The sequence below is a fragment of the Coffea arabica genome, unplaced genomic scaffold (assembly GCF_036785885.1).
Source record: "Coffea arabica cultivar ET-39 unplaced genomic scaffold, Coffea Arabica ET-39 HiFi ptg000097l, whole genome shotgun sequence".
NCBI lineage: Eukaryota > Viridiplantae > Streptophyta > Magnoliopsida > Gentianales > Rubiaceae > Coffea > Coffea arabica.
Genome location: NW_027266238.1, coordinates 1 through 19,255, shown reverse-complemented (window position 1 = coordinate 19,255; position 19,255 = coordinate 1). Strand labels below are relative to the sequence as shown.

At 34.8% G+C, this 19,255-nt stretch overlaps 1 protein-coding gene and 2 long non-coding RNA genes across 22 annotated transcripts; all 3 read left to right on the top strand.

The window, feature by feature from the left end:
- The first annotated feature begins 21 nt into the window (after positions 1–21).
- Positions 22–7,049, top strand: LOC113741178 (uncharacterized). Of its 16 annotated transcripts, XR_011836693.1 has the most exons (11): positions 374–954; positions 2,214–2,280; positions 2,429–2,482; positions 2,690–2,764; positions 3,055–3,090; positions 3,394–3,502; positions 4,070–4,127; positions 5,743–6,059; positions 6,442–6,565; positions 6,669–6,778; positions 6,870–7,049. It is a non-coding gene; the product is annotated as an uncharacterized lncRNA (long non-coding RNA). The 16 variants fall into 16 exon arrangements; XR_003460547.2 differs by lacking the exons at positions 6,442–6,565; positions 6,669–6,778; positions 6,870–7,049 and adding an exon at positions 22–367 and having other exon boundaries at positions 490–566; positions 812–954; positions 5,743–6,087; XR_003460549.2 differs by lacking the exons at positions 6,442–6,565; positions 6,669–6,778; positions 6,870–7,049 and adding an exon at positions 27–367 and having other exon boundaries at positions 518–566; positions 812–954; positions 5,743–6,087.
- Positions 7,050–7,885: 836 nt separating this feature from the next.
- On the top strand, positions 7,886–11,364 carry LOC113718853 (uncharacterized). Of its 5 annotated transcripts, none has more exons than XR_011836698.1 (3): positions 7,886–8,244; positions 8,333–8,396; positions 11,060–11,364. It is a non-coding gene; the product is annotated as an uncharacterized lncRNA (long non-coding RNA). The 5 variants fall into 5 exon arrangements; XR_003454648.2 differs by having other exon boundaries at positions 7,887–8,244; positions 11,052–11,364; XR_011836697.1 differs by lacking the exon at positions 11,060–11,364 and adding an exon at positions 9,385–9,512 and having other exon boundaries at positions 7,887–8,244.
- A 3,401-nt stretch (positions 11,365–14,765) lies between these two features.
- LOC113719610 (defensin Ec-AMP-D2-like) lies at positions 14,766–15,929 on the top strand. The gene is made up of 2 exons (XM_027244853.2): positions 14,766–14,926; positions 15,755–15,929. Exons 1-2 carry the CDS (start codon positions 14,863–14,865, stop codon positions 15,925–15,927), a joined length of 237 nt encoding a protein of 78 aa, XP_027100654.1. The 5' UTR covers positions 14,766–14,862; the 3' UTR covers positions 15,928–15,929.
- The last annotated feature ends 3,326 nt before the right edge of the window (positions 15,930–19,255 follow it).

Genomic DNA, 19,255 nt, shown 5'->3' with positions numbered 1-19,255 from the left:
AAGTAGATAACATGGCAACTCCATTCAGCCAGAATTTTCGTCGTCCTCTCACGTGCCCGGCATGTGGATTGGAATCATCATGTTGTTCGCGCATCGCGCGTTAGTTTTCCCATCTGGCCTCGCCTGCCAGTGTCCCATGTGCCCGTGCTTCCGTCTTTCTGATCTTCTGCTGCATTTGCTCTCTTCCCGCTGCATTCTCTCTCCCACTACATTCTCTTTCTTTCTTTTTTTGGTTTTTTTTTTGGGATAATGTTGCTCTATCACTTATCCGCATCCTCTGGAACCTGGTACAAAATTTTGTTGACCTCCTCCTTTGTTGTAATAGGCTTTCTTCTTCATCTCCGGTGAGGTCAGATCTTCTCTTCAGGTTGCCTCTGCTCTGCCCCTCTTTTTTTTTTTTTGCTAAAGTTCGTATTTCTTTTGTCCCTTGTCCACTGACGTGCAGTTTTCTGCTTTTTTTTCTCATCCACGGGCTTGTTACCGCCCAAGGACGTGCCATCTTCACTGTTGGTTGCAGATCTTGTGCTTTCTTCTTTCTCTCCAGTGAGGTCGGGTCTTCTCTTCAGGTTGCTCTGTATTCATGTTTTTCTCCTTCTCTGTAAAAACTTGTTTGATGCTAATGGTTCTTGTGTTTTGTTGTGCAAGCATTTTTTTCATTGCTTTTAGGAGACTGGTTTGTGATTTCTTTGGTAGCTGGGATTTGGACTCTCGAAGCCGTTTGTTTGGCTGCCCCTCTTTACTTGTCTTTCCCTCTCCTCCCCATCATCAAATTCCAGCCACATCTTCTAATGTAGCTCTCTACTACTTACAGACGGAATCCGCAGTAGAAGTTTTTGAACTGAAAAAGGAAAGCTAATCTCAGGGAGATAGACAGAAGAGAAGGTACGAGTACGACGGCGTCCAAGATGCAGAGTATCGCGGTTCTTCAGACCGAGAATAACCTTGCAACCGGAGGTATACTTTCTTCAACTTTCTTCCTTCTCTCAATATCTCAATCTCTCTCTTTCGCGCTCTTTTTTCTTTTGTTTCAATTAATCTGAATTTCTATCTACATTTCAACGGAGTAGTAGTATATCGTCCTTAATTGGTGCACAACATTAGGAAATCTTGTTCTCTTTCGTTGTTTCCCCTCTTTAATAATCGAACCACTTCAAGAAAAAAACCGACCTTGGGAATTATTTTGCCCTAATACCCATTGTGGGTTTCGTAAATTTTGGTAATTTATTATATTTAGCTAAGAGAATTGGAGGTTTTGGTATAATTTGTGTAAAATTCCACGATTTTTCGGCTAGCAGTTTGGGTTTTAGAATTGCTGGCTTTGTCTGAATTGTTATCTCTTCTATATTTAATGGATATCTGAGGATCATTTAGTATCTGAAACTAATAAATCTACCAACGCTTACAGTCATGAGTGTAGAGTTAACTAAATATGTTAACCTCTTTATGAATAACTTTTTAAGGACTTTTATGCTAATTCTTCGCATTCAAAAAGGAGATAAATGGAAGAAACATTATTTTCTGATATTAGAGACACCTGCGGGAAAGAAGATGATAGCAAGTTACTGACCCCAGGTAGTATGAGATGAGATTGTATTGTAATTGAGCAGGGTTCACTTATCATAATAGATTGAATTTTGTAGTTTTGAACTGATACATTGTTCTTTTGATTGACTGAGTGGCAATTTGGGAGCCATGCAGTTTGTTTTTCTTGTTTTTATTTTCTTATAATCCAAACCTGAAAAGGATTTGTTTTTTCTCTTCCGAGTGATTGTTTGGTTTTCCAAAGATTTAAATTTTCCAGAGATTGATTGTTTGGTTTTCCGAAGGTCAATCTCTTTAACCCAAGAAAATAATAATATTAAACTGAAAAACAACAAAAATGTTGTCTTGGGAAACTATTGTTTATTTACATGGCTTGGAAGTTGAAATTGTCAGAAACAAGAAGCTCACTTTCTCTGATGGTCATATTTCTTCATCAGGTTGACCATTGCCAAATAGAAGAGCTTAGCCACAAGACATCTCATAGCAATATCACGTCTTATTGTTGAAAAATTTGATTTTATGGTAGTGTTTGTAGGTTGAGTTATGACCCATGATTTATGCTCAGGCCCTTAAAATGGAGATATATAGTTAAGAAAAGTATAAAGGATTGGGGTGGCTTCAACATTTACCTTCAACTAATTTTCCCTTGTGTTTTTCCTTTTTGAATTCAGCTTTGTGGAAATTGTGGCTCCTGTTTTCTCGCGGGATGCTTGGCGATGTGTTTGGCATATGATTCAGGTTCCCTTCTCTAACTTTGTCATTTGTATACGTATGTTTTAAGCCTTGTTGTACCTCCAACTATTTTTGCTTTTAGCTGCTCTCATTAGCCTTGGTTCTTTCCAGCTTAGAGCTCACACTGATTTTTTACTTTCAATAACATTTCTAGAATGATTTGGTGCATGGTTGGGGATTGGATTTTGCGCTAAGGAGATGTGTGGAGGTCAGTGGTTTTATTTGTTTCTTATCACTGTATTATTTGAAAGATTTAGAAAAGAAGGCTTGTCTACCTGCTTTTCATATTCCTGTTGGAAGGAGAGATCTGCGGGACAGTGGCATGTAAAACAGATAAAATTGGAAAACATGTATTTATTTCAAATGGATGTCTGCGTATTATCAGTTTCATTGTAAGTGTATTTTGCCTGTGCAGCCTGCACATGAGAAAATTGATGTGGTTGACTCTCAGTGGATAGTTCATCAAGTTATTCCTTCTCTGGGAAGTCAGGTCAGTTAACTACTTTATTACAACCATCGGGACTTGTTTTTCCTTTTCCTAGAGGTGATTAAAATAATGAAGTTTAGTTGTTTGCAAATGTTGTTCTGTTCAACTTTAATTTCCATTTTTGAGCAAATGGTTCTTCATTTATAATATAAGCAACTTTTTAGCAGCAACCCCCTTATTTACATTTTTTTCTTCCACGTCAGTTATCCTACTTGTCCCTTGATCTGGTTTCCCCTCATTTAGATTTGTTTTGTTGATAATGATGCTAACAGCTTCAGCTTCGTTGATTCCAGGGTCAATCTGAAAATGGAAAAGCTCCTTGGCAAGGGGTATGTAAGCTGTTACTTGTTCGGTTTCCATTTCAACCTTTCTGTATATTTTTTTATTGAGGCCTTTTCTTTGTCCTTCGTTTTTTTTGCAAAAGTCAACTCTGAAAGCTTCTTCATCCAATTTTATGGTAATCTGAGTTATTCTATATCACCTACATTCTAACAATCATGTTTAAATTAGGATTCATAGGTCTTATATCTGCACTCTGTTTGAATTGCATGATTTTGCATTGAACTGAATTTCATTAGATTTGTCCAAACATCAAGTAACTAGCTTGAATTCTTTTCTATCTAATTTGGTAGGTAAGAGAGAGGTGCAGAAGTGAGTGGGTGCAGTTTCAAGATCGCCTAGCCAATGCAGATAAGAAATATATTGAACAGTTTGGGAGGACTTTGAATTAGCTAATTTCTGGTTATTACCTGTAACTTTCTTCATTTTCTTTTGTCCTTTTTCCATCTTTGTATCATTGTACGGAAGGGTGTTTTGGAGCCCAATTCTCTCACTCGATGTCTTTAAATTTTTTTTTTTTTTAGCTTCTAGCGGGCGGTAGCTGAACTTCCTGTAGTAGTGAAAACTAACGATCTGAAACTGGAAGAGAGTGATCCTTTTTTGTGTATAAATAGATTAGACTTTGCTTCATTTGACTCCCATATTGCCAATATTCATTTCCTTTTCTTTCTTTTTTCTTTTCCTTCTGTTTTTTTTCGCCCTTTTTTCCTTTTTCTATTTTCTTGAGGCGGGGAGGTGTGGGTGGGAATCCGTTGGTTGCCTCATACTGAACTCACCCGCTTACAGTTGTTATTTGGAGAACCATCCCCTGTTACCACTTTATTGAGCTTATTACCATCAGCAGTGGGATTATATGAGTTGGAGTACTTACCTACTTTCTGTTTAATATTTCACTATTAAGTTGCGAATTTGGAGACGGAATTTCTGTTATATGCCAAATTTCTAATATTCTGGGTATCTCTTTTGCAGGAACGAGGTATTTGAACAACAGAAAGTTTTGTATCCTTTTAAGTTTTCTTGCATTTGGGTATTGATACTACTCACCTTTATTGCTCTGACTCCTACTTCTTTGCACAAGTTCCCTTTGACCTGCAATGCTTCTTTACTTTTTTTTTCTCTTAACTTCTTGTAGCTCTGATTGGAAAAGAAATATAGAGACATTGGAGAAAAATAGTGTAACCAGTCTGAGGACATTGATCAATCTTGGTTCTGAAGTGTACATGCAAGCTGATGTTTATGTCTCTTCATACCATATCAATGTCATTTTACTTGGTTGTACATAGGATTAGTATACATTTGAAGTGTTTATCAAGATATGAAAGAATTCATTTCTCTTTTGTTTGAGGTGTGTGTGATTTATTATAACTCTATATGTTTGTGTCTGCCTATGCACTGAAAAAAAAAAGAAAGTATATGGTACCTTAGTTGTTCCAAGTATGTCTTCAGCTATGGTGAACAAAGTGTTGTAGGTTCTTTGGGCTACGAGCTTGGGTTTTGGTAGTCTCAGTACCAGATGGAATCATGTCAGATTGATATAGGGTGCAAGAGAAGTGTTCTTTACTTGATGTGATGGTGCTTACTGTAAACAAATATGAGAGATAATTGCAGAAACAAGGCAAAAACAATCAATTATGGGGACAGTTCAAAACTTTAACAGCTTACGAATAAGCGATCGAACCTGAATTTATCTTTCCTGATTTCCAATTTTCAACTCTAGATATTCCCCAGGCAATCATGACCTTCAAGCTTCTCATCATAACTATGCGTCTTTAGGAAACATCTGTTTTTTTGAACTTGATAAGTGGAGCCGATCCATGTATTCTTAAGGTAGCTATGTCAATGATTGAGTTGGAATGGAACAAACAAAAGAGAATGATTTATAATGTCAATGTATCTATGAATGATTTATAAGCCTATGTGCTTGATTTATCAACTCTAGATATATTGAGTGATTGAGTTGGATCTATTACAATTATCTATTGATTGAATACCTTGAGCTTTTTGCCAAAATCTGTCTCAAAACTGATTTTGATTTGTAGCTATGGTACATTTGCTACTTGAGGTTGTGATGGTTATGTTGATGTGTGGGATGGAAACAATAAAAAAAGGCTGTATCAGTTATTTTTCCTTAACTGAATTTGAAATGTCTTCCGCTCCATGACGACATTTGTCAGTTTTTTATCATACTTGTTATATTTGTCAAAACAAGGGTTCTTTTTTTTTTTTTTGTTTTTTGCCTCTGAATTTGAGATTATGATTTCTTTGTTATACTAACTTATTCTATTGTTCGTGGAAATTTATTACTTTAGCTCATTTTTCTGAAAGTGATCAATTGGAATGCTAAAGCAAGATGAATTGTATTAGAGATTTCTTTTTTGTTTCAGACTTTGACAAATGCTGTTTTATATCCTGTAAATGATGTTCTTCTGTGTTTGGTTCTTTCTGCGAGATGTTACTTTTGCTTCGGTGCGTTGTGTATAAAGGCATCTTCATAAGTTACTTGTGTGAGTGCTGTTTTGAATGATTACACTTATTCTTCTTGAATGATTTTGAATGCTTTTGACTGAATAAATAGTGTGTGCAGACTAGGAATTCATTGGTTATTTTGAATGATTTTGAATGCTTCTGATTTTTTGCTGCAGAATGCTGAACTGACTGCTCATGTGGCTAAGCAGTAAAGAGGAAGGAATCTGCTGTCCTATGTTAGGCATTGTCGTTTGATTATGAGTGCAGTTTCATTGGATGTTTTTTAGTTAATGTGTATTATGTAGTTATAGTTGTTAGAGGACTCAAGCACAGAAATTTTGTAATAGCTAGGTTGTTGCCATTTCAGTTTGTTGCCATTCTGTAATAGCTAGGTATGTATTGATCATATAATTTCTGAAGCATTCTTGATGGGAGAAAAAGACTTTGGGGTAAAGAATCAAGAAATCATATAGAGAACAAAGTTGAAATTAATGTAAGACGAGACCATACAGCTTTCCTAAGATTGATTCTTTATTTGGTTCATTATTTCTGAAATAAGTTCAATTCTTTGACCACCTTTTTTTTGCACATTACTTTTTCATTTTTTTGTGTTCATCCTAGATTAGATTAATAGTTTAAATATACTTTCCACAGTAATTAATTTATAATCAGTTCCACAATTTAGGTCTTGGTTTTCTTTTTATGACGTTTGTATAATAACCTATAAAAATATTGGGTATATCATAATTGTTAATGTGTCTAAAACAAAATGACTTCTTATATACAAAACAATTAATGTCATTCTTATATACAAAACAAGTAATGTCATTTTTAGTGTGAAGTGTCTTATTGAATTTCACTTTGTGTATTTCAAGCTTCTCTGGCCTCCAAAGACGAAAATTCGCTGAGAAGACGAGCAACAGCCATGATGAAATGATTGTTTTACTACCATTACTTCCTTACAAGGACTAAGGACAATTCATGAGGTCCTAGAATCCGGTATTTATTACTACCATTATATATATATTTTTTGCTTAGACGGTATTTATTATGGCTGATATGGTTTCTTTTGTTACTTTATAAACAAATCATGAAACCTCAGAATCAGTTCTCCATCGTATTGTCTCATCTATGAATCCATTCCTAAAACATGACTGGACTACATTCAATTGCTTCTATCAATTTTATCTATCAAAGTACAAGTACAAGCTGGTATAGTTTTGCATTCTCTAACCTTATTAACTCTCTTTCTTTTGTACATATGTGTATTTACTTATCACAATTTTTTTTCATACATTTATAGGATCTGCCAGAATTTGCGAATCTAAGGCTAAATGAAGATAGTACGACGACTATAACTCTTACAAATAGTCATAAATATTTTCATGTTGGTATGACCGGCAGATGTTTTGATCAAAACTGGAACCGTTTTGTTATTGATCATGATCTAAAAAATGGCCAGATATTGCTTTTTATTCCACAATCCAAGACCGCAAAGGAATAGAGAAGTTGTTTCTATGGCAGTTTGCATTTTCCATTTGATGGCACATCTGATTTACGCTGATTCTGCTTCAACGCAATGCACGGCATTTGTTGTATTTATGTTCTTAATGGAAAAAAGTTCTTGTTAGAAAAATGCTTCCAAAGCACTGCAAATTTAATGTTTAGCAAGTTCCTACTGTTGTAAACAACAATTGAAGCTTTCATAATGGATGTTCCAACGGCATTACTTATTAAACTTTGATGTTTAGCAATAAAGTTGATCCTACCTTTGGTTACAAAAAACAAATGGCTGGTATATATTAAATTTAGAAAAATGCTCCATTAAATTTGCATTAACAAAACTTCAGAGTTTGGAAGTTCCTATTAAAAATTTAGAAATTTAAATTTGCATTTCAGACTTTGGAAGTTTAGCAAAGTTTAGCAAATTTAGAAATTCAGGCTTTGGAAGTTCCAAAGCACTTTCATTAAATTTAGAAATTTAGCAACTTCCATGAAAGTTCGTAGCCAAGAAATATCAACAAACCTTCAGACTCATGGTATATATATACTAAAAAATGTACATTTCTAAATAAAATGTTATTTTTCTTACTTCAGAAATGGAATGGGCATTTTACATTACTATCGCGCGAAGCGCGTTATTGCCTCCTAGTTTAAAGAATGTATATAAACCGGGAAGAGGATGCCAAAACATGGTCGTCCTCCATGTGCATTGCACGTGGTTTTGTGTGAGAATTTTTTTGTTTTGATGAATATTCGTGTGTTGGAATCCAAAAGAGACTAATAGAAAGGCTCTTCTTTTGTTGTCTTGGAAGTTGGAACGAAAAAGGTTTTGCATGTATGTATGAAAAGCATAAAAAAGCAAAGCATGCATCTGTTCGGACTCTCTGTCCAATGTGCCAAGTAACACCTTTCACCGCCTCCCCTCTCAGAAACTTTCTCAAAGTCTCTCACTTCTCAAATTTTTTTCCCCTGCTCTTCGGTTGCCCACCAGAACAGAATAGAAAAAAGGCAGATGACTCCTTTGTCTCACCCATTTCTCCTCACTTCTTCGTTAATGGTCGATTCCTCTCAAGCTCTCTATTCAAATAATAGTAAAGAGGAAACAAAGATGAAGGGGGAAGATGTTTGATTCATCTCAGTCATCTGAATCATTTTTTTCCCCAAATGTAATCATGGTAAACTTTCACCCTTTTTGCCTATGTTTAATGTCCCTGTTTTCTTTCTTTTTTTTCGGTAACATTTTCCTTCTTTGTTTTGATTCAGTCTCTCCAAACGCAGGAGCAAGAACCATTGTCCCTCTACTAAGATGTGGAAAAATCTGATATAGGTACCCATAATATCTAGAATTTTTTCCCTTCATAAACAATTTTGTTGACAGATTTCATTTTTTGTGGGTTTTGTTGGAACTTTTTTTTCAGAAATATGTGTCCATTTATTGTTTATTTAAAGTTTGCGATTTAGGTTTGAGAATTTATTAAAAGGTAAGGTTTGTATGACCTCATTTCTTATTTTATTGCGCATATATTTTATCTATTTTTTTCTTTCTTCTACTTTCTCCTGAGCTTAGAGCATTTCAAACCATTAATGAAAAATTTTAGGAGGTCTAAAAGGAAAAAAGGGAAAAATTTGAAAGGTTCTTCTCACGTGAGTTGTTTACTATTTTTAATTTCCAATGGTAAAATTCAAGCTGAACAAATAATTTATTGTTTGACAAGTAAATATGAAATGCAAAATTTTTTCTTTCCATTATGCCCTAATTACTTACTCTCTTGCAGTATGTTTTATATGTCCTTTCTTCCTAATATTTCTTTGGCACATAGCATCTCAGACCATTATTGACAAATTTTAGATAATTTCTTCTCACGTGAATTTCTACCCTATTCTTATATATCAATGGTGGAATTCAAGTTTAAAACGTAATACCTTAACCTTTCAACCAATATTTTTTCTTCAGCAAGAATAACATGCAAATGTCTCGCTGTTGGAGATCCTGTTTTCTTGGCACCTTTTTTTTCCTTTTAGATTTGTTATTAGTTTTTTTTTCCAGTGTTGTAGTTGCATGTTTGAAGATTTTGTCATGGATTACTAACATTCCTTAGTGGATGAATGGTAAGTTTTATGGAACTGAAAAGTACTTGTTATATATTTTCTTTTGATCGATAAAGAAAATAGTTAGCCATCTTTCTTTAAATTTGAGGGATTTCTAAGGCTGTAAATTTTGGCTCTTGTGCAATATAGCAGAAGGTTACTCTATTCCCTAAGTTTGTTCTTGAGCATGGTAAATGTTCAATGCATTTTGGTTGGCTTTGCTTTAGGTGGTTTTACTCCCTAGCTCTTTGGAATGATCAAGAACAAATGGTCGTTTTTGCAAGGGGGCGAGGACCTTTTTGCTTGCATGGTGCTAGATAATTATCCCATTTACCAAGCTTTTATTGTCTCCAAACGAGGCTAGAATCATTGGAGTTCATAGTCAGCTTTCCTAATACAACCTGAGAACCTATATTGTATCCTACCTTGTTTCTTTAGCAAATGCTCTCTCTACCTCTCTCTACATCAGAGACACACACTACATCCTGTTTTTTTATTTATTTATTTCCTTCTATAGTTTCCTTTTTTCTGTTTTTAAATAGACTAATAGGTCATCTGCATGGTTTTCTAAACACCATCAAATGTTCAAACATGTTAGAGATGCTACTTCGATTTTGTTGACTTGATATATGATGAATCAAGAAGCCAATTATATTTTAAGAGATGCTATGCACCTAGGGCTGTGCATCGAAATCGAATTCGGTAAATCGGAAGTTTGAAATCGGAATTTTTCGAAATTTTGACATAAATTTTTCCGACCGAATTCGATTTCGAAATGGGGAATTCCGATTTCGAATTCGATGCCGAATTCACCGAATTCAAACCTGCTCCTTTTTTTTCCCTTGTTCAAAAACGGAAGAAACCTGTTCGAATTTAATGACTTCCCCAGGTGCAGTCCCCTTGGATTCCACAAGTCGGCTGTTTCTCTTATTCAAATTCAAGAGGAAAGGATAAAGGATGAAGCTGATAACATAACAATTATAGCCTATACAAACATCCTAGCAGAGTTTGAAATGCAGAAAGGAGGTGGAGGGCTTGGAGGAAGAGGAGGAGTAGACGGATTTAAGGGCGGCGGCAGCGGAGGAGGAGGAGGTGGAGGGGCGGCGAGAAGAGGAGGAAGGATTGGTCGAGAGTGGTGAGGCGCTCGCAGAGGCAGGAGGGGCAGAAACCAGTAAATTGTTCCTGAAGGTGGCGGTCACAGCTGAAGGAGGAACGCGGAGGCTGCGGCGGAGGAGGAGACGGAGATGCTGGGTCAGCAGCAGTGGGCTTCATAACCGGTGGTGGTACTGCGAAATGCCCCCCAGTCCAGTGCTGCTCATACTACTATTTGTCACTGCTTACATTCACATAAATTCGCTAGATCTAACTCTGGAATTTAAGAGAATGTTTTTGGTTAGGATTCCTGGGTCTCTGCGTGTATTTGTGCGTGTGAATGTGAATGTGGTGTTTCCCTTCTTTCTTTTCTTTTTTTTTTCTTTTGTACGTTTGTTTTTGTTAATTGTTGTTATATAATATATATTATTTATGTATTGTTAAAAAATATTATATTATATTATATATAACTATTATTATTCGAAATCGAAATCATAGTTCCGATTTCGAATTCCCCAATTCGAATTCGGTGATTCCGATTTCAAAAATTATATTTTCGAATTCGACCCGATTTCGACCAATTCGAAATCGGAATTACCGAATTTCATTTCGAATTACCGAAATTCCGAATTCGAAATTCCGAATTCAATTCGAAATCGGTCGATAAATCGGAATTTTTCGACTTTGCACACCCCTATATGCACCTACTTAGATCAGAAGTTGTAGTGGTTTTACTGAAAAATGTTGTTCACATTTTGGTTGTTGATTATTATAGAAATTGACTACTGTCACATTGGCTAAGGTCCTAAGGATGACTTGAGACGTGGTGAAGAGGAGGATGATGATGATGTTGCTATTCAAGAAAAGGCAAGGCAGTGAGATGATTGGAAAAATGATAACCTACATCGTGTTGGCAATAAGAAGCTCAATTCTTATAGAGATTATTTTCATGTGGATGGTAATTCTTGTAATGTTAGTCTTGTATCTTAAAGATAAATAGATAATTTTAACTTCAGTAGCAGTGAAAGTCTAATTATCCATTTCTTAGCTTTTATCATACATTTGTTTTAGTAAATAATAATTCAAATACAACAAACTTATTTCTTTTCTGTGAATATCAAAATTGACCTGTGTCCAGCTATTATTCAATTGTGGATTCCCTACTAAACATCCTATAACAAAAAATATTATTCTAATTTATGACTTAGTTTTTGTTAAAAGATTAACACATTAACACACTTAAAAAATATTATGCAATTTTTTTCATATATAATATTTAGAACTATTAGCCAAAACTGGGTTGGGCATAATTATGATTTTCCACCATGCGCAAGCATGGTGAACATCTGCTAGTAGTACGAAATGATCCTTTGTTGTTTTCGGACCAACCATGAAAGCATAGCACTGTTTCGAGCTAGAAGTCCACAGGTAGCCAATTCTTTTGGTATATAGGGAGGGTATCATGTATCGAAGCACAAAATTTATTTCTCTTTTGTACAATTAAAAGCAATTTCTTTCTGTAATTGCACAGTCATCAATTGCATTCAATTGCTTGATTAATAAAATCTGTTTGTGTTCATCTACCTAGTGCCTTGAAGGAAAAAAAATAGGTTTAGTGCTACTTTTATTTTTTATTTTTTTGGGTAAAAGTATTAGTCTATTTGAAGTCTTAAGTCAAAAACAGGTCCAATGCTCTTTTTCTTTTTCTTTTTTTAGTAAAATGATAAATTTCTTCTTCGAAAGTATTGGAATTCAGAATTGGTAGTAATTTCAAAGCATTAACAATGAATCTATCTTCAGCTTTTAGTTTATTTATGGTGTGTCCTTAATGCACCAAATAAAAAATAACATATAATTTCTAAGAGACGTCACAATCATGGTCAATTATTCTATGATAGCACGTATGATACTAGTTTTCTGACTTATCTCTGATAAGAAATTCTAAACTCTACAAACTCGTTTGTTTTTTTTTTTATTTAAATTTTTACATAATTGGGAAAACTTTTATTTCAGAAGTCCACATAGAAATAAAAAAAAATATTTTTTGAAGGACATAGGAATAATTACTAGAGGCTTCAATCTCATATACAAGTCAAGGATTAGATTACTTCTATACTTTCTAAGTAATACAAAGGCAAGTACTAGATTTCTCCAATACTTCCTAAGTGATATGATCTGTGTTCGATAAACTACTACGCAATCCGTAACACGACAAGTTCCGAATCTAGAATTGAATGGTATCAAAATTTGCAGCGAAAATCTAAATCAAATTTGGACAGCTCAAGACCGCGACAGCTCCTTAGCATGAGTACTCACAATTAGACGAATTGAAACTATCACTTGCTCGTGAATGCATCCTTGATTAGTTTGGATGCCGACCAGATTCATATAACTAGGGCTTTTATATATACAGCATTTACATAAAAATACCAGCATGACTATGGACCCACTATAAAGCTAAATTCTAGTTTTCGACCTCAGCTACTGTACATGGTGGACTAGGGATGGCAATGGGGCGGGTGCCCGCAGTCAACCGCCCCGTGGGGGGCTAATGGGGAGGGGGATGGGGCGGGGACGGGTGGGAATTTTTTCCCCCCGCTTAGAAACGGGGCGGGGGCGGGGGCGGGGGAGTGTACCACCGCCCCATCCCCCGCCCCGCCACCCGCTTTAAAAACATAAATATATATGTATATAATTATCTATATAATATATAATTTAATTAGTTACTAACTTATGATAATGATATTATTAGTTATATGTATTATATAATGTCTATTAGTATATATAATATAATTGATATTATTAATTATACTAATAATTATATATGTGTACTAATACAAATTATTAATTGGTTATACTAAATTTACTAATACATTTATACTAAATTCCTAATTACACTTAATACAATACATTTTTTTTCTTAAAAAAAGCACAAGCACAATAATAAATTAGTGATTGTATTTGTACCAAAAGTGAAAACTTGACTACTTAGTTATATTCATTTCATCATGTTGGATTGTATTCAAATAATTTTTATTTGATTGTTTTTATAAGTTTCAATTGTAAAATTACAATGAATAATAATTTGATGATATTTTAATATTTTAATAGTTGATTATTTGCTAAAATTTAACCATAATAAAATTATATAACAATTTTTTATTAACCCCGCGGGGGGAAACGGGACGGGGCGGGGGACGGGGGATGGGGCGGGGGCGGGGGGAGTTTGTAGGCAACCCCTCCCCCATCCCCCGCCCCGTTGCCATCCCTATGGTGGACTACTGGAAAGAGCATGATGCAATTATAAGCAATGCATGAGTCAAATATACAGATCATTTTAGAATTGCTTTTACACTTTATTGCCTGTCCTGCTATTCTTTTCAAAAGCTGGGTTTCACACCGTAGCCATGAATACAGAATTCTAGTATGTTGTACAAAATAAATTCTCCTTTCAAATACACAAGTCCATCTTTATATATATATATATATATATATCTGTTATATCTTTCCTGGGTAAAAATTCTTTATCTTGCCTCTTGCGCTTTCCAATCTAAATTAAAAAGTTGAAAAGACGGAAAAGAATTTAGGAAAGTGCAATAATCATTTTTATTGACCATACTGGAAGATATATTATTCAATTTTTTTTAAGTACACAAATTTATGTCCTTGGTTGGATTATGGAACTGTGACAAACTTGTGGCTTCTCCCATTGAAGGAATTTGCTATTCTGCAAATTGAAGGCTATAAGTTGTGTCCCTTTTTTATTCGAAAAGAGGAAAGGTTGCCTACATCCTTTTAGAAAAGAAAAAGTACTTGAACTACTACTATATTACCAAATCTGTGTGAACATTCAAATTGATTGATTTTGAAAGTTGCCCACAAGAAGTGCTAACACTTTGTAAGCCTATTAGGACCTCAATAATTTTATTCACTAATAGACTAATATCTCATTACTGCCCCCCCCCCCCCCCCCCCCGAACAGGTTAATATTATTTGGAATGTTTTTGTGACACATACTCAAAATAATTAAAATTTACACATTGTAATAATATTCATACCTTTAACCCTAATACATAATAAATCTTTAAGTAATTAAAACTACTCTCAACCACATAAAAAATATTCTAAGTTGAATGCACAACAATGTGATCATTTTAAATTATTCAAGCCCAATCAGCATATAAACACCCTTTATCCAAAAGGCAGTGGAGGCTCTCAATGTTCACACGTAAAGTGAAAAAAATTAAAATTTGAAATTTTTTTTTTTTTTTTTTTTGAAGATCCACCGAATGTGTCTATCTGATCAGTAGGTATTAAATAATTTATATGGAAAAAGGCATACAGCCAAATTATATGTCATATCGATTAGAACTATTTTATACGGAAAAAGGTAAACAGGCAAACCAAGAGTGGGCAGTGAGTAGTGATGACTCATTGCATTATCATTTTGATCACCTTTTTTCTCGATCGTTCATTCAAAATAAAGTAGCAGATTTTGCAGCAAAATGCTCACAATCCTTATAAATAGGCATAGGGCTGCCTAACAAATGTACCCCTTGCAAATTGCAGTCCACCACTTTCTCCGTTGTGTGTAGTGTTGGATAATTCACAAGATGAGGAGTTTCATGCGCTTGTTTGCAACAGTTCTTCTCCTCTTGGCGCTTTTCATGGCCTCTGGTAATCATCATCCTCCTTCCTTCATGTTCTTGAATATCTTTTCCCGACAATATATTGTTTTGAATCAACATTGATAGAATAAAACCATGCAATTTTTCTGACCGTTATCACGGGTAGATAGATTTTTCTTGCTAACCCTTTGAACTATGAGTAAATATCGCTTCAACAATATATTTTTTTTTTACGTAAAAAGGGATTTTATTGAATAGGACATGAATTTACACGAGCAGAGGAATCTGCTACACAAAAGTACTGCTACAATCAATTAAGCTATACAATAGTGCTGCTACAATGAACTAAACTCCGATTATGCTATCAACATTTAAGGACGCTTCAACCATATTTGCTAACTTTATTCGAGTATAACAAGTAGAAATCCATTTTTCACAAGACAAAAGTAATAAAACCCCTACAATCTTTAGCTTTCAGATTTTGTGGTGCGATAGTTAATTAGACATGTAATGAACTCGGAACTTGTCATGCTCTGCACAAGGTGAAAATTCCATTATTTAATATTAACCTTTTTGTTCATAAAACATTATAAGTTACATCATCAAGCATGTACCGATATCAAAAGAAGATCAGAAGTATGGATACTGACAATATAACTAAAATTATTATAGTTTAGTGTCGAGGTTGAACATATGGCCTGTACCACTAATATAGTAATGTCCAAAGTCGAAGTTAGTTAACTAAATACGCAGGTTAAAGATAACTAATTTCTGCTGGTTGTAAGTTCAGATAATTTTATACTAGACATGGTTGCTCGATAAAAATCCATGAAAATTTTTTGTCATCGATCTCTTATATCTTGATCTATTGTTGCAGATATGGGACCAATCGGGGTGGTCGAGGCTAGGATTTGCGAGTCACAGAGCCATCGATTCAAGGGACCGTGTATCAGGAAGGACAACTGTGCTGCTGTTTGCCAGACTGAAGGGTTCCATGGTGGCCGTTGCAGGGGCTTCCGTCGCAGATGTTTCTGCACTAAACATTGCTAAAACGATCATTTGAAACCAGAGAGCTGTGTTTCTCCTCATTGGAGCTTTTTGTTTAGCCAAGTTTTTCCTTCCACATGTGCGTGTGCGCTGTCGCGCCGCCACTGGTGCTTTAATAAAAATATAAATAAAAAAACTCGAAATAAAAAAATGATGAGAGCACTTTGTTTTCTGGCAGTTGGATGCTGGTGATTTGAGTTGTAAGCACTCGTTTATTCAGTGTGTTTATTTTAATATGTGACTCCTATATATCAGCCTAGTTAGTGGCATTTCCTTTCTGCTGCTTGTGGTTTTAACTGGGATATGCTAGTTGATAACCTGCAAAATCTGATTTCTTTGGATCAATGAAGATTGACAAGAACGATTATTGTCCTTCTATTCCAAAGAATTGGTTACAGGGACTGCTAACACACCTTACACAGCCCAAAGGATCCTTTTGCTCTCATAATTCTCAGTGGAAAGTTTAGACTTGTGCATTGATTAATTAGGGTGGGAACAAACCTTATAAAGGAACCTTACAGTGACGGGTCTTAGGAGTTGATGTCTTCACCCATCTCTTCCTTCTGGATCAATTTTTTTTTTTTTTTACCAAAGATGAAGATCTGTGCGCATCTATCAGCATGATCACTTGGGCTTTTCACCTGGATGGTAACCCTTGTATACGCCAAGTTCTTGACAGCAATATATCAGATACCCTTACCAGCCCAACTTTGAAGATTATAAGGTTTTTTTTTAATCCCCTTTTAACACATCACACATAATTTGACTGTACAAGTATCAAAAGACTTGGCTATTATCATAGATCAAGAAAATTCATTCATATCATTTACTCTTAGGGATTTCATCTTAGTAATTTTTTACTAACACTAGACCAAGATCAATGGGGCATACTGTAACTCATGCACAAAGTTCTTGTTTTATTTAATTAGCACATTATCATTTATTTACTAACTCATGCACAAGATCAACGGGGCATAGTGTACCATTTTGTTCCAACTGCAATCCCTTAACTTTTTTGACCATTTTTAATGGGCACATTATCATTTATTTATATAGTCTTAATTATTAATATTATTAGCAAAATCAATGAGAGAAAAAATGATGCAAATTAATGATAATGTATTGTTTTACTTTTTTTATGATACATTGGTACCTTTTGATTACCTTTGGCACATTATCATTAATTCTTTGGGTCCTCTTAGTTTTACAAAAGTTGTCATTAATTGGATTTGAATAGGACCAACTTGGAAGTTTGGGGCGTAAAATATCTAAAATTGAGAGTTTAGTATGCAAAGTATCCAAAATTGAAATTTAGGATATAAAGTGAAAAAGTGATACAAGTTTGGAAGTGCGAACTGGAGTTTATCCAAATTGATTATGGGAAAATCAAAAAATTGGCCATCGCTTGCTATTCAACCATCTATGCGTTGTAGTTTTAGGGAAAATTGAAGTTTCTAAAATCAATACTAGTCTCCAACTTGTTACCTGCATGCTAATTAATACATCTTGCCATAATTTCGTCCCCTAGGATCTATCTCTCCCAAGTACTTTTAAATTTTGAGCTATCCTAATAAGTCCATATGCATTCAATAATCCCATTATCAGAGTTCAAGCGCATTATGATAAAAACCGGCAAACTCTGAACCCACTTGATATCGTTTTCTCTCAAGGATTTCATCTTAATTTCTTATTATACTTGACGAAGATCAGTTATGCCCAAAATTATTGCTTTTTTAAATTAGTCTACTACAATCACGTTTACACTCGATATCATTTTCTCGATGAAGTATAGTTTTAAATGAAAAATCTTAAAACTATTCATGGATCAAAAGGGATTTTCAAAACTTGGGGGGCAGCCCCTTCCTTGTGACGCCGAAAGCTTAAAGAAAAGGAAAGGAGGTAGGGGATTTGAATCTAAAATTTCTAATTCATGAGACTTTAATTTTAACCCCTAGGTCAAGATGAAAAGGAGTAGCATCTAAACGCAGAAATAATACAGAAATACACTTGGACTAGTGAATATCATTGATGTTTCGAGCAATTTCTTGAGTGGAGAAATTCCAGCAGCAATTACAAGCTTAATAGGCCTGCTTGGGTTGAACCTTTCAAGACATTAGCAATTTGAATGGGTCCCTTCCTTCAAATCTTGGACAATTGAGCTCGCTGAACTTTCTTGATTTATGCTATAAGATGCTTTGTGTGAGCATTCCAAGCGGCATTTCTGAGTTGACCAATGCTAATTTTTTTTGGTCAAAAGTAGTTTATATTTTATTACTAACTTGATAACACAAGGTCAGTTACAAAAGATTTACTATCCAACAGATCATTTTGTGCGAGCCACATGGGAAAATTTCCTTCCCAATCTGCGTCTCTAACAAGTTTGAAAGCAAACTTTGCTAGATTGTGTGCACAACTATTTTCTAGTCTATTAACAAAAGAAAAAAGTACATTGATTGAACAAGCCTTTCATTTTTTGAAAGACTGAAACTCTGGATTCCTTTGCGTTCTCATCTCTAATCAAGTCTACTATGTCTTTGCAGTCAGATTGAAATTCTACTGCTTTCCATTGAGCTTTTTGTGCCATCACCATTCCCATTTTGATGGCTGCAGCTTCTTCCACCAATAATGGTTCACTGGATTTCTCTGCAGATTTTGCCCATGCTTTCTGTATCCTTCCCTTCCAGTTCCTTGCTATCCCTTCTAGTCCACACTTCTTCATTCCTTTGGAGAATGCAACACCTGTGGTGATCAGAACCACTCCTTTGCTTGGTGGTTTCCGGTTTATTGAAGGATTTGAGTGATTTGTTTGCTCAATGTACTCCCCTTCTCTACTACTTTGGGCATCCATGATTATCCCCTTAGCCTGACATTGAAGGGTATTAGACTCTCTTCCTACATAACAAATCTAATGTGATCTTGGGGAAATTAAAAAGTTTCTCAATGCCCTTCTTTTTGATGATTGATACACAATAATTTAGTGGAAAATTGAAGTTTCTCAATCGCATACTCATCTCAATATTTTCACCGGTATAGTAAATCTTTTTAATTGATCCTATTTGAGTCCTATATGATTTAGTTTCCCCTCATGGTAAGACACAATATTAAGAATAAATGTTACAGCAAACATGCCTTTGACCAATCTCATTGAGATGACTAAACATTAGCATTACAAGTTAGATAAATGCAAAGGATCAAGTTTATCAATTTTCCTCACAAGAACAAATAACTTACAATACAAATATTTCGAAACATGTCCAAGTTAATGATGATTGCAAGAACTTGAACTAATCCCAAAAAATAGAAGACCGAATTGTCATTTCCGATAATTTTT

Excerpts from the sequence above, each read along its gene's own strand:
- LOC113719610 (XM_027244853.2), top strand. The coding sequence starts at position 14,863 with ATGAGGAGTTTCATGCGCTTGTTTGCAACAGTTCTTCTCCTCTTGGCG. Across the intron at positions 14,927-15,754 it reads GGCGCTTTTCATGGCCTCTG|ATATGGGACCAATCGGGGTG; the intron begins GTAATCATCATC and ends CTATTGTTGCAG.